A 14,781-nucleotide genomic window follows, 5' to 3' on the forward strand; every position below is an offset into this window, starting at 1 on the left:
CTTCTATAACTAGAACATCTTGTAGCCATAGGCAATGAGCAAATGTTCCAAAGCAAAATGCATGTCTGAACAACAAATGTGAAATTCCTTTTTTACACAGAGAGTTACACATTTTGCAGTGAGAGAACTTCCTCATATGAGTCACTTGATTCCCAGACAGACCAGCTGACTGCCATGCTTGTAAGGCACTGAGGACCTAGTTTGTTTGTTGCTATTGAATCTAGGGTTGGAAAAGATTCTGCTCCCTCTGCCACATAACTATTTAAAATTAGTTTAAGAAACACCATTTCACAAAGTAAGGGGTTGCAACATGGAAAGATTAAACAGGATGAAACACCTAACATGCAGCATCACACATCCTTTGAAACTAATTTTGCTGAACATAAGTGATGCCAGATTAACTAGTTTTGTTTTGGTTTTAATGTCAATTTAAATCCACATGCAAGACATGAATCCAACAAAAATGTCTGGTGAATACCTCTAACAGATGCCTGCACTATGTACAGGTTTACAACAGGTGTGCAATTCATTTAAAAGAATTGTTACTACAAACATTTATCACAAAGAAGTCCTTGTATTGTAGTAAAAATAACATTGTTTACTGTAGAAACATTTCCCTCTAGCAATGGATTGTTACTCAATCCAGCAGCTATTCTAACCTTGCACGTGTTGCGTTCAATTTCACGTTGCCTCTTTTCTTGTTCTTCTAATTCTCTCTCCTTCTGTACCAATTGTTTAATGTGCTCTGGGTACTCATGTGCTTCAAGAAACTCTGCCGGTAAAAACAAAGCAATAGTTTAAAGAAATACAGTTTTTCCACAGCAGGCAACACTTTAGGCATTGCAGGTATCTTTCTTGCCTTTTCCCCCTTTTCTCTTTTCCACCCCAATTTCCCACTATACCATGTCCTGTTCTCTTCCTCATTATTTAAGTTAAACTGAACTCAGCCTCTTATTCCCCTAAATTATAATATCAGCAATACAAGAAAGTGACAGTAGCAAAAGATTCCAGTATCAGGAGAGGAACCTTTGCTGTTGTAAAGAAACACATGAAGACTGCTGACTGCACTTGATCCTTTTTTTTTAAATAAAGGTAAATACTCTTCTAGGAAGTGCATTAGTTGATAATAAAAAAATCTCACATTATCACAAATATCATGATAAAATAAATATTGCACTTAATGCAGATTAGTGTACTTTATGACATTGTTTCATAACAAGAAAAGATCATAACATGCAACACGTAAGTTTAAAGGAAACCAGATGTCTAACTTACTTGCATTTCTTGATGGATCTTTCAGTCTATATATCAGCATGTAAGCGTTTGTGGAGCTGGGGGGAAGAAAATAAATAGCTGTATTTATCACACTGGAGACAATATTGACTTCAGAAGCTTTGGGGTTTTTTTACCTTTCATTAAGGAGCTATGTCATATCTATCTTACTAACACTAACCAAGAAGGATTTTCAAAAATAAATATCACATCATTTTAATGATCTGAAACAGCAGTCAGGGTAGTTCTTACAACTATCTGAAGCATCTGCTATTCATTTGAAGATAATATGTTAAGCACATGCACCTTGGCCATTCATTTGATTACACTAAAACACTACCAAAAAGAAAAGTAACATTACAGTACTACTAACCTAGCAAAAGCACTGGAATAATAGCCTCTGCTTCCAGAAGATCCTCCGTATGTTTTCTTAATATCTTCCTGAGTTATCTAACAGAAAATCAATTTAATGATTATTTGAGAAACTTGCACTAATCGAGATGCATTTATTCTCACTAGGAAACATGGCATTACACAACACACTGTATGAATAATTATAATTTTTAAAATATTTTCGCTCATTTGCTGACTTCCAAAAACAATTTTGAAGTGATCTGCTTCTCCATTTTACAGTGAATGCATACACACTTTAAAATTTTTTAAAGTAGGAACCTCCTAGAGAAAAATATACAGGTTCTTGATTGCAGAAATACCTATGGATGATACATGGAAATCCTGCATCAGCTGGACATGTTTAATAGCACAGTCTTGGCTGTCACAGATCTACAAATATACTTCTCTAAGCAAGAAATGTTCTTCACAAGTACAGAAGGCAAAATTCTAAATCCAGCCTGGTGTGCACATTAATAAATGTTTCTTTATGGGCCATACCACCTTCTCTGCCAAGGAGAAACACTCCTTTCCCCACCACATAAAAATACATAGATAAATAAATAAAAGAACTCCAAGACCCTAAAAATCTGTTGTGCTAATGAGTGAAATATATGTATATGGCAGAACATTAGGATGAGAGGATGAAATCAAGTAAATACTTGAAATAAATATCATGAAGGTGGTTTTATGTGTAGCTAAGTGGAAAACCACAAACCAGAAAGTTACTGGTCCATGCATGTGTAGAAAAGATAACTAAAAATACTATTTTTACCTTGCTAACATGCTGATCATTAAAGCTGTACCACTGATCATCACTGAAAGATTTTATACAGGCATAATAATGGCCACCAGCAGCACTTCCAGAATGAACCATGACAGAAAAGAGCTCATACAGTAAAGAACTCTGTGGAGAGAAGGAAAAGGTATGATATGCAACCAGTAAAGTAAAGCTAAGCAAATGGCCATTGAAATGTTGTAAAGCAATAACACAAATCCAGGTATGTAAATAATTGGATGCAAAGAGTGGATCTGTATAATAGAAATTCATTAATGCAATAGGCACTGAACAAAATCAGAGCTCTGATGTGCTAAACTTCATACAGGAGTTTGTAGTGACACAGCTAAGGTCTGTTTACCATCACATTTCTCCACACTTGCTGTCACACTTTTTTCATAGATAAACGGATGGAAACACAGGGCACTTAAGGACATACCTTCAGTGTTGCATATAAATGAAAAAATAAAACTGAACAATACTGACTCACAAGTGTTACAAGGATATTTTTAGACTATGCAGAGGAAACACTCTGTATATTCTCAGCATATCCTACATCCATTATTAAGACATCCCAACCAAAAAGCTTGGCATGACAGCTTGTTTGCCTTGAGAACAAGTAGTATGAAGTAAGTGGCCAAAGCTACTGTCAATACTTGGACGTCCCACTTGCACTACAGACACATTAAAATATTTTGGTCTTGTTCCAGTCAAGTGACTAGAATTAATGTTTTCATTTTTTCCAACTAAGACTTTCAGTATTCAGAACACCTACCAAAAAAACCCCTCAAATGGTTCAAGGTAAATATGAACAGGGCCAGATGTGGAGATTAAAATGCAAGTCAGCCTTTAAAACTGCTACTTTACGAAAGTAACAGCTGAAGCCAAACAGCTTCCTAACAAGTCTGAATAAAAGCTATGGTCTAATTTCAGATGAGTTAATGACCAACAATACACAAAGTACATATCGTAGACATTACCATAAAGTTCAAGATTTTTGATGAAAACTCTATCAAGTTCATCAGTGACCTCTGCCAACCTTTATGTTCAGCAGTAGGATGACTGCTATTGTGGACTGACTTGCTGCTCAGTTCCTTTAAATAAAGATGACTGCACGAATATTTAACATTTAGACCCTTGCTCTCATCTATACCACTGATGAAAACTTTCCAATGTTCTCTTAGTTAGCTGCAAGATGCTTTTGCAGCTAAATCTGGTAGGCCTTTGACAGCTGGCCATGAAGAAAAAACACTGCTTGCTGCTCAGACAAAACAGTCTTCAGTTTGAGGGTGTGCTGCCAAAACATCTTATCTGGAAATTCTCAGTCTGACAAGCTAGGAAGACCTTTATTCTCAGGTGACCTCCAAATCAGTTGAATTCTCTCCTTTGTTGTAGAGGTTCTGTTTTTGGAATTTGAATAAACCCACTCATGCCGAACTTCTCACCCCACTCCCAATATCATTATTACTATTTATTATTTCCATTTGTGATGGGTTGACCCTGAGTAACAACAAAGCATTCCTCCAGCCAGTCAGTCACTATCCCCCTCAAATGGGATGGTGGAAAAAATCAGAAGAGCAAAAATGCTAATACTTCTGGCAGAAGACAGTGACAGTTTAATAAATAAAGGAAACACACAAAAACCTAATAGTGCAGTGATGCAAAGGCATTACTCAGCACCCCCCACCAGCAGACTAATGCCCAGCCAGTCTCTGAGCAACAGCTACTTGGGAAAGTTCCCAGTTTTTCACCTGCTGGGCATGATGCTACACAGCAGGGAATACGGAAGAACCCTCTGGTGAATCCAGGTCAGCCTTGCCAGCTTTGTTCTCCTTCCAGCCTCTTGCCACCGTTAGCCCTATGTCCTCGTGGGACAGAGGCAGGATGAGAAATATAGAGGAAGTGGTGCAACATAACTCTGTTCAAACAGGAGACACCAAGTTAACACTCCAGTGTTAAACATACCTTTTCACTGCCAGCTTTAGAGATTCTCTCTGCTGCACTATTGCTTTCAAGGCAGATTCCTTCATCAACTCCATCATCATTAGAAAAATCATTGCTCATCTGATCACTGTGACAACTGCCTTCATTTTCAGCTCCACTATCAGTGCAACTCTCAGTCTGAGGAGACTTCTTAAAAATAAGACATACATACTAACATTATACACCATCGAAAGTTACATGGAACAAGAAATAACAGTGTTTGTGAAATGACAAAAAATCCAATCGGCAAAACAATTAAATTCCTCAAAATTCTAGAGACCTCTGCTACCCAGCACCAAGAACACACTTGTTTCAGTTGGCGTGTTCAGTCCACCTCTTCAGTATTTCTGGGTTTTGTGTGCAACTGAATGGTAATTAACAGCTTTCAGACTTGGCAAGATTGTATTTGTTAACAGCCTATTCCCTGCACTAGCTAACTCAATTCAGTGCCTGGAAGTCTAACATCAAATAACAAACCTGTTGTAACATGGCCCTGTCAATCAGAACTGACTGAAAGTATTTTCAATGACAATAAAAGATTTTTTTTTCCATTTCAACTCATCGGACTGAGCCAAGGTATTACAGTAAGACTGATTAGTGTTCTATTAGTTAAAAGCATGGTGTCATCAACACCTATGAGTGCAGCTCACTCAGTATATTCATCTCTTACCTGATGCTCTTGCCTCTGGATAATTCTTCTGATTTTCTGACAGTAGTTAATTTTATCTGAGTTCTATTCTCCCAGATCAATCTTTATTGTCATTTATCCCCCCTGCCTAGTGACACTTTGAGAGGTATCAAATTGACTACATGGCATACTTCCTAAGACAAGGGTTTGGATAGAGCCAGAAAAGCCTCTTCATATGCATATCCAGGCAGTATTTCTCTTACACCAGTGCAAGCCAACAAATGTTTTCAGGAATGAAATTAGAGGATGAATTTTGGTCTTCAATACAGAATGAAGAGTAAACACTTCTTGGTGAATGTAATTGCCCAACATGAATTTTCGTCAAAACCAGAAGAGTAAAAAGGCAGAAGATGGACAGGAAAAATAAATTTTTGAAATCGTATTTCTACAGTACATATTACATTTTGATTCAGAGAGAAGGAATTCACTGCTAATGATTTCTGGACTAACTTCAGCATTCAGATATTTGAAGCTTTACATCACCCCTTATTACCAACAGATTCAGACCCAAGTGTCAGAAAAATCTTCCATTCTGGAATTGCAGTACATATATAAGCCCTGAGACTCATATCTTGAGTGAAAATATAAGAAAATCTCAAACAGCTTCTTTATGGAAGCAGGAACCCCAGCTAGAGAGAGAACAAGTTTCCTTTGCAACATTAAAAAAAAATAAATTAAAAAAAAAATCAATCCACATGTACAGATTTAAAATGTTCAAATTATAGTACTACTATGGCTAAAGAGCATTTTATGTAGACAAATAATGTTAAAACTGGGTTATAAGACTGAAATGTTGATTTTCTTAGTGAGAAAATCAAAGTTAAATACTTTTCTCTGAAACCAAATATTTTACCTCATCTTCAACATCAATAAAGACACTCATGTCCAACTCCTCAGGAAAAGTCATGCGATCATTGAGTTTAATTCTGTGCATAGTGGTATAATCAAAGTCAAATCTCTTCAGCTGTAATGTCAGCAGATATGGAAAATGTAAGAACCGCAGACCCTAAATGAAACAAGGACAAGATTATGCTCCTGTTATCAGGATCGGTACTCAGCAAAAGTAATTTTTGCAAATCATTTGACCAGTCTTTACCTTCCTTGCATCACATTTCTTCTTACATCGCTCACAAAAGTACTGATTTGGGCCATCGAGGATCTCAGGCTGAATGAAAGCATGCAGTGCTTCTTCCTAAGAATAAAAACATGTTACCCCATTTTTAAAGAGTGTTTACTAAGCAGGTGTAAATTTACAATGAGATTGCAAACATATACAAATACTTCAATAAAATCTACCACCAAAATTTGATTGACAAACTTCGGTAGAAACACAATATTCAGGCAAACGTGACCAGAAATCAACCTTTCTACCCAGCCCAAGGTAAACAGTAAAACCACAATTACTGTTAACTGTATCTCATTCAGTATTTGATGAATCCCAATTGTCTTTGTTTTACTAAAGTTACATTTATTCCTGTTACCTTGCACATCACATTTGGTCATGTCTGTAGTGTCATCTGCTGTGAAAACGAGCTTGTTTTTTAACCCTGCCTTGTCCCTGTTTTCCCAGAATTTTGAGATGGTTCTTCTGCATTTCTAAAAGGGTTTTGCCCAAGAGATACCATCCAATATTTACAGGGGGATAGAGGAAATGGCAGAAAAAAGTGGTACTCAGTTCCTCAGTGCCTTGAATGAAGAAAGCCTTAGTCCTGTTCTTCAAAGGGTCTAAAAAAACTACATTTGAAGATACTATTTTTAAGTGACAGGTGGCAAAGGCAGGGAGGGAGAGGATTTGAGTTCAGATATGACCACCTCCTGTAAAGACAGAACTAGTTCCCTAGATAAACCTTATGAAGTAACAAATCAAGAACAGGAATTTTGTCTTCTGATACCTGCCTAGTTAGGGGTAAGTTCAAAAAACCCCAAAAGTTCAGTTACTAATCCTTACATCTGGGAATTCTATGATTTTTTACTTTGCTCCTCACTACAGCAAACATTCAAAATACAACCAAACTGATCATTAATTCTCTCCCTAACACAATTTGCAGCAATGACACTGCATATTAAGTTGTAGATACTTGAGAACAAACTTGTTCAAACAAAATTAACTAAGAATACTGAGATAGATTCAGTGAAGAATTTTACCCAGAGATTTTAAAAGTTAAAACTCATAACCCAGTCAGCTTGCAAGCCAAAAGGCTCTGAGTTTCTCAACTCCAAGGGAAGCCAAAAGTTTTCCGTTCACCCACAGAGGTGAAACAAATAAAACTTGCACAGAAACAATATTTTTAAATTCACGGTCTCTTAATGAAGGGCTGCTGCTTTTTCCCTGAAGTCTGAATAGGTAAGAAGGGTCTTAATTGTGCAGGGTAAACTCACCAGCCAGAAAGTGGCTGCCAAAGACTGGTATCTAAATCATATTGTTTGGCAAGTCCCCTTTGGGAACTAATCAAGGATATGCCAAGCTCTTCAAAAGGCCCCCAGTTCTTCTCTTCTCCCTTCTTTCTTTTCAAGAACTGAGGCAAGCAGCGAGAACAACAAAGCAAATATTTTACGAAAGCTCTGTTGCTGCTCTAGGAAAAAGAAGTTTTAAAAAAGGACTCTATTCCAGGTGAAAACTATTCACAAATGAAAAATCTGCCACAGCCCACACAACAACTGTACAATGAAGGCAGTTATCTCAATTTATCATTTTCTGACCCAGCCAGAAAGGCCTTTGAACAGGCCTGAAATCAGAGTTCTTAGGCAGAGACTCTAGACATGTGAAAATCTTTCAGAGTCTGAACTGAACTCCTGTCTACTGTCTTTACTCCGTAAATGCTACAGAGGCTGAGTTGCTTTTTATTCCAGGGCCTCAAACAGCTAACGTTTAGTGAGATTATGTACTGAAATGTGAGGAATCTCATTCTAAAACATAAGAAAAAAGACTAAACAAGTTAGAACCTGCTTAAAAGTAAAGCAGAAGAAATGTATTACTGTATTTTGATTATTACTCAGAACTACTTCAATGAAAGCAAAAAAAGTTAATGGCCAACACAGAAAATATGCATCAGAAAACATGACATAATGACATAATAATCATAGTGACAGAACTCTCTCTTATGAGCCAAATGCCAGTTAAGGTAATAAAAATATATTTCAAGCGTAAGAAAAAAGTCGCAGCTCATGTATCAACAGGAATATAAGCGGGAATATATAAAGGATGGGACATAAACAGTTGTGTAATGCTTATGTAGGCTCATGTGATGTGCAATTTAACAAGGAAACACCCTATAAATTTTTACATAAGGCAAGAAGTGATGATGCTTTAGATCCCTGAGAATGCAATGAGGTATTATTACATCACTCTTGAGGTTTCACTGCTTACCACACATAGTGAGCTGTGCTTTGAAAGGCCTGATTAAAACTCCCGGGACCTCCATTATTTTTGAGCTATATAAATAGCCATGTATTTTTCAATCCTTGTATAATGACCATTGCTGTTCCCCAGGCTCACTCTTTTGCCTCCTACACAATCTTCACACCAACATTAGTTCTGCTGATTAGGATGTTTCTTAATACAATTCCTATTCTAGTGCAGTTCACTACTCTCTACTCTGACAGTTTACTCAGCAAAACCACTGACAAACCTTTTAAGCTGCACAAGCCATCACACAACACACCCACTACCCTGCAGCTCCCCTAGAAGCCAATGTTAGCTTAGAAGTGATCTTCAAAGTGGAAACTGTTATCTAACCTTGGAGTCACTAAATATTTCCAACATTCCCTACACACACTTCAAAATAAAGCATAAGTGATCAAGCTACAGATTAGTATGACAAAAGCTGTTTAAACTTCTTTCTAGTTCAAAGAATCAAAAGAACAACACAGGCTGAAACAAATTTCTGGAGATCATCTGATCCTAATCCCTTGCTAAAATCATGTCCAACTTTAAGCACATTGCTCAGAGCCTTGTCCAGCCAAGTTCTGAGTGCATCCACTTTTTAGTATTTTGAGATTTCTATCACTTAGCACACCAAAGTGCTGTAACAATTCAACCTAATTATTGTCTGGCTCAAGAGAGGCACTTCAGACAACCTTCCCTCCATAAAAATGCATTATGATCTAGACAGTAGCTTGACAGGTATCATACTATAAGCATTCATGAATGTGTAAATTTGTAAAACCTGTGAATAGGAGTAGTAGAACCTTTATGAAAAATTACATAACAAATGGCACTTAGGCAAAACTGCTCTTGGAAAAAACTAGAAACTGACATCTCAGATTTTCAGAGCTCATCAGCTTTCCTGATGTGTTCAAAGAGTATGTTCAATGAAAAATACAAGGCCTCCTTGTTACTGATCTAGCTTAAAGAAAAAAAAAAAAGGAAGTATCACATCATCCATATTCTTCCTTCAACAGTTTGGCAAGGACATCGCAAAGTAAGTTCTCAAAAAGTCCAAATTAATTTCTGCCCTAAAAAAGGAGTACTTGTACACAGACTCTCAAAAGAAAAGCTATCACACAAAAGATCTTGAAAACTAACAACACTTAACAAAACACAACTGTATTTGCTTCACCTCCAGAATGCTTGTATCATTACTAGTTTTCTGGTATTAAAACTCTCACTGTTTTCTAGCAACATAATTTCAGCATCACTGCTAACTCCCAGTTGCATCTACCTTTCAGCTGTTCATCTTTGAAAATATTTAAGATTTTTTTTTTTTACTGCAAAACATTTCAGCTTATGCCTAATGCTGTTAAATTCAGGCATCTATACAAAAGACACTAGTACCTACCAAAATCAGTATGTGAATTGTTGCTCCTGTTTACCTCCCTGAAATTAGCTAGATGTTTTCATGCCTAGATTTCTACTGATCTTAAGAAAAGCCTGATTCAGGGTTTTTTTGACACCATGCCCTTGAATAATCCAGATAGCATAAGTACTTTTTCAGAAACCAACTTGCGTTACACACTGACAACATCTCAGTGCCCCAGAGCTGCCCTGGTGAGTTTGCAGCTATGCTGTCTTATTGCATGGAGCTGGGGGATAGCGTGGGCAATCAGAAATAAAAATTCCAAATGCAAACCTTAAGACCACACTGAAGAATTTCAGAATTAGTTCATATTTGGAAAAAAGAAAGCATGACATTATCCTTCCCAGTTCTTCAGTGTCCCCATGTATTGACAAGTAATACACACAAATTAATGCAACATTTCAAGTATCTACATTTCTTTGGTAGTACACAATGTCGAACAGTGGGATAATACTCTTTAAATGGCATTCTACAGATCAACCTTACTTAAGGCTCATCCATCCATTCTCTCTCATTAGAAAGTAATGGAAAATCACTTACCTCTAACTAGAGTTCTTTGAAGGTAGTATCCTCCTTAGATCCCCTATCTTGGGTTGTGTCGCCTGCTGCAAGTTCCCTCAGGAGCTGACTAGCAAGGTCTAAAAATTTGTTATCATTCCCTTCTATAAGCCCTATTAGCGCATGTGTGAAGTTTTTGATCTCTCACTCAGACCCTTTTACCTACACCTACTAAATCACCATCATCTATGGATCAATGGAGGATACTACCTTCAGAGAATTCCATTTAGAAACAGGCGATTTTTCCCTTCTCCAAAAGCAAGTATCCTCCATATCTCCCCACTGCTGAAGACTACAAAACTAAAAATTACATCTGCTATTGATCATACAAATGCAGGGAGGAGAATCAACTGAATATAATCAGAGTATGAATTGAAAAAGCTCAAAAATTGAAGCATTAATACAAGTTGCAACCATTTAAGTTTGTGTAACAAAAATCTTAAAACTATTTTCCTTAATGTAGTAAACCCAGTAAATGCTGACTGAAAGGAAAAATATCAAAAACTGCTAAAAGTAATCTGATATTTAAATCATTATTTGTTCAAGTTTTCTGTGTTTTTACAAATAGACAAAGTCTTTTTTTTAGCATTGCATTACAGACTTGTCCACTAAAGAAAAAAAATTTTCCACTTGAGACACATGTACAATGCATTGTTAAATGCAGAATAAAACTACATGAACTGAATAGTTTTCATTACTTTTAATAGACCATAAAAATCTCATTACTGAATAAAAATTACTACAAATAAAATTTGGTTCAGGGAATATTGCTAGAAATTAGCTTTAAAAGGTGAAGAGAGAAGCCATGTGTATAAAATATCAATCTTTAACAAGACAGCTTCTATTAGCTGTATAGTTCCAGAAAATTTTAATGCAATCTTAAAAAGAATTCAAAGGACTTTATTAACTTGAATCCTTTTTCAAAGATCAATGTTCCTTACCTTAACTATTTCTTAAGACTGGTATTTAAAGTTTCAAAGTATGAAGTATTTTGAACCTACACTGCAGTTTAAATTAATTCTAACAATTCTTAACAGAATTACTGTTAAGAATAATAGACTATTAGTGCTTTAAAAATATTGCCAGCGCACTAAACACATAAGGGAAAATACTTTATATATAATAAACAAGCCAATTACACAAGTGTTTGTTTAAAACAACATTTACTGAAAGACTTGTTTGATTTATTCTTATTCTTTCTCACAACTCCATCGATAGTACAGGCATCCTAAGCCACCATTGTGGAATTTCACAGTTTGTAATCACTTTTTTCAGGGGAGTGGAAAAAATAAAGCAAAAGAACTTCCACAGATTTACTAAGAAATATAAATGCTTGCCAGCATCGGTAATGCTGGAGCAAAAGTAACCACGAACATTGATGTATAACAGGATTTTTTAATCATCATCAAATTGCTTATTAAAAGGATTATGGTATTTAAGAAGTGAACTTTAAAAAGCACAGCAACAACATGGCAATTAAAGTAAAAATTTTATGTCAATGTTCTGTTCTTTCACTAAGGCTTTCAACAACGCTATGAAAATTTAGCAGATGTGCCAATAAAAAGAACAACTCAAATAAAACTTTGTGATCTTATAAAAATCTCTCAAGTAAATACTGAAAATTTTATCAGGAAGAAAATAATTGATTACTGCAGCCCTAACGCAATGAAGTTGCATTTCCCCTCCCCTTATACATGCACCAGTAGGACTCATTGAAGGGCAAAAGAAAAAGAAAAAAACCAAAACAAAAAATAAACCAAAAAGCCAAAAAAAAAAAAAAATCTTCTAGAACTTGCTAGCTGGTTCACTGCACAAAGACGAACACCCCAAGATGGAGTATCTAGGATGATACTTACCACAAAACCAATTATACCACTGTGGCATTATGTATTCTATGTGTGTATGGATGCACTATTAGGCAGCATAATAGTACACACCACGCTAGCAAACGCCTGGCTGGAGCCATAGGGCCGGATGACCAAAGGGATATCCAGGTAAGTGTCGATTCTCCAGCCTTCATAGCCACACTCTAGACATCTCACATAGTCCTTCAGTTTGCCTTGATACAGTTGATTTATAAGATCAGCCTGAAAAAAATAGATTCAGCAACAGAGAGTTAAAAACATGACAAACACTGTATTTACTTAGTTTTACAAGAAAATGCCTTTTTTAAAATTAAATCTTAATTGCACAGCTACACCTTTAAAATACCATTCCCCAGTAAGACATCCATCTCCTGATTTCTTATTTTGTCCTGCCCAAAACACATATCAAATGAGCTTCTCAAATCATGTTACGTAAGTTTCAGTGTCCTTTACAGTCACGTCTTAAGTGACTATTAAACCACCAAACTGAAGTTTTAAAACAAGGCTGATCTTGCAGACATTGTTAACAGATTGACCCTGCAGTCCCTTCCTGTGTCTCCAGAGACTATTTACCAATCTCAATTCTCAAAACTGGTCTGTAAGAAGATGGCTATTTATCAGAATGTATCATGTGCTATGAATATACTAACTTTCTCCTACATTAAGAAGGGAAAGCTTGAGCTTCAAGAGGCCACAACAAGGCCTAACAAATACTGACAGCAAGAAAGTTACTGTGGAAGTTACACAATCACTTTCTGTGCTTTAAGTAAAGACTAAGTATCCAGAGTGCAGAATATTCCACTTTTAACTGGGGGAGGAAAACAGATTAAACACACTCTTGAAAGTCATGCATTGTAATAGCTTAATTGCTTCACTGAACAAGAAAACTACCACAGATTTTCAATAAAACAATAAATGGTATTTCAATAAAGAGTATTTAAAATTGAGTAAATGAATTTTACAATCATCTTTAGAAAACCCAACTAAACCCCACAATACTACACCACTGAAGCAAGACAGTTTTTCCAGGATTACCTGCTCCGTTTGCTTCCATTTCTGCTCCAAAGCATCAAACATGACTCTACAAAGCTCCTGTACATCATGTTGCTGCCATGCTGTTAGAAAATGAAATTATTGTTAATTAATGCAAGAGATGTTATTAGTCTCAATACCGAGTGTAGCCTGAGAATGCTTCCTAAAAAACTACTCATTAGCTTAAGTCTGTACCTACATTATCCACTACTGGGCCAGTGTTCAATTCCAGAGGCAGCTGCCTCTCAAGTTAAGTCAGAAAAACAAGCAGCCAGCTTGCTCATAATGTTTATGCATAAACAAGAGCTGTGTACATAAGCAAGGATATGTGAAAAATACAGAACTGCTAATGTACACTGTCATAAAATAAACTGCTTCTGATTTCTATCCCACTTCGTGCTGATTCTGCAAAACTCAACTTCCAACTCCTTACCACCATGTGAAAATGGAAAAAATCAACAGATTATGGGGCAAAATTACACCACATAAGTGTAAAGAAGACCAATACATTCTGTGATTTGAAGCTGACAATAATTATGGGTAATTCCATCAATGCAACATGGGCATTTGACATTTGTGATTCTAAACAGAAGAAAGCTTCCTCTAAAGAATTACTTCTTTAGAAACAATTAATATCTGTAATGACAGTTTAATTACGAAAACGCAGTGCTTTTTATTTTAACAGCCCAAAACTCATAGACCATATTTCTTTAAAAATCAGACACACCCCACAACAAAGTATCTATCTGCATAGGCTACTTTGTTTGCATTGAAAAAGAAGATTTGGTTAATTATTTTTAAGTATTCTGGTATTTTCCCCCACAAACAGCAGTTTAGCCCATAGGAGGCAGTAGCTGAAGCAAATCACACATTACCTTCACTGCTATCCCATCCAAAACTCCGAGTAACATCTGTTGTTTCAATTGCCCTTTTTTTGCTGGTCTGCAGTAAAACAAACAGTCTTTGAAGCTGGTAGGGGATACTCCTCTCAGGATCCTCTTCAGATTCTTCAAATTCCCATCTATTTACCACATAAGATTTTTAACAATTAAAAATGCTTTGAAAACATTACTCAAAAAGGCATTAAATCAACACGTATTACATATCCAGAGGTCTGCCATGTCACAGAGGTTAATTGCAGCTCTGTTACTTGGGAGAAGTCAAATGCAGTTGCTTTCCATTTCTGCAGTAAATGGCAGTGATACTCTTTAAAAATGTATAAATCTAACAAAAACAAAGGAAAATTTTGAAGCCATTCACTGAAAATACACAAACTGCACTTAGTACCAAATTTAACTTCAAGTTTGATGTTTTCAAGATTCTTCAAAAAACCTTGTCTATGCCACAAGCAGTAACTTATATTTTACGAAAAAATCTGAAGCTTTTAAGCAGATATAATTTAAAAATCTACCCAGCTTC

The 14,781-nt window shown here is 36.1% G+C and overlaps 1 protein-coding gene across 4 annotated transcripts in view; it reads right to left on the bottom strand.

Moving 5' to 3' along the window:
• USP47 (ubiquitin specific peptidase 47) overlaps positions 1–14,781 on the bottom strand; it is a 51,960-nt gene that overhangs the window by 14,063 nt on the left and 23,116 nt on the right. For 3 of the 4 annotated variants that reach the window (XM_085063103.1, XM_085063101.1, XM_085063100.1), the window contains 10 exons: positions 14,238–14,383; positions 13,366–13,445; positions 12,403–12,552; positions 6,208–6,303; positions 5,965–6,117; positions 4,406–4,573; positions 2,438–2,569; positions 1,646–1,722; positions 1,276–1,331; positions 660–772 (listed from right to left, as the gene is read on the bottom strand). In XM_085063103.1, coding sequence (XP_084919229.1) covers positions 660–772; positions 1,276–1,331; positions 1,646–1,722; positions 2,438–2,569; positions 4,406–4,573; positions 5,965–6,117; positions 6,208–6,303; positions 12,403–12,552; positions 13,366–13,445; positions 14,238–14,383 — 1,171 coding nt within the window. The remainder of the gene's footprint in view (positions 1–659; positions 773–1,275; positions 1,332–1,645; positions 1,723–2,437; positions 2,570–4,405; positions 4,574–5,964; positions 6,118–6,207; positions 6,304–12,402; positions 12,553–13,365; positions 13,446–14,237; positions 14,384–14,781) is intronic. The other variant, XM_085063102.1, reaches the window with a different exon arrangement.

This window comes from Lichenostomus cassidix, chromosome 5 (genome assembly GCF_008360975.1).
Source record: "Lichenostomus cassidix isolate B80296 chromosome 5, HeHo_3.0, whole genome shotgun sequence".
Classification (NCBI taxonomy): Eukaryota; Metazoa; Chordata; class Aves; order Passeriformes; family Meliphagidae; genus Lichenostomus; species Lichenostomus cassidix.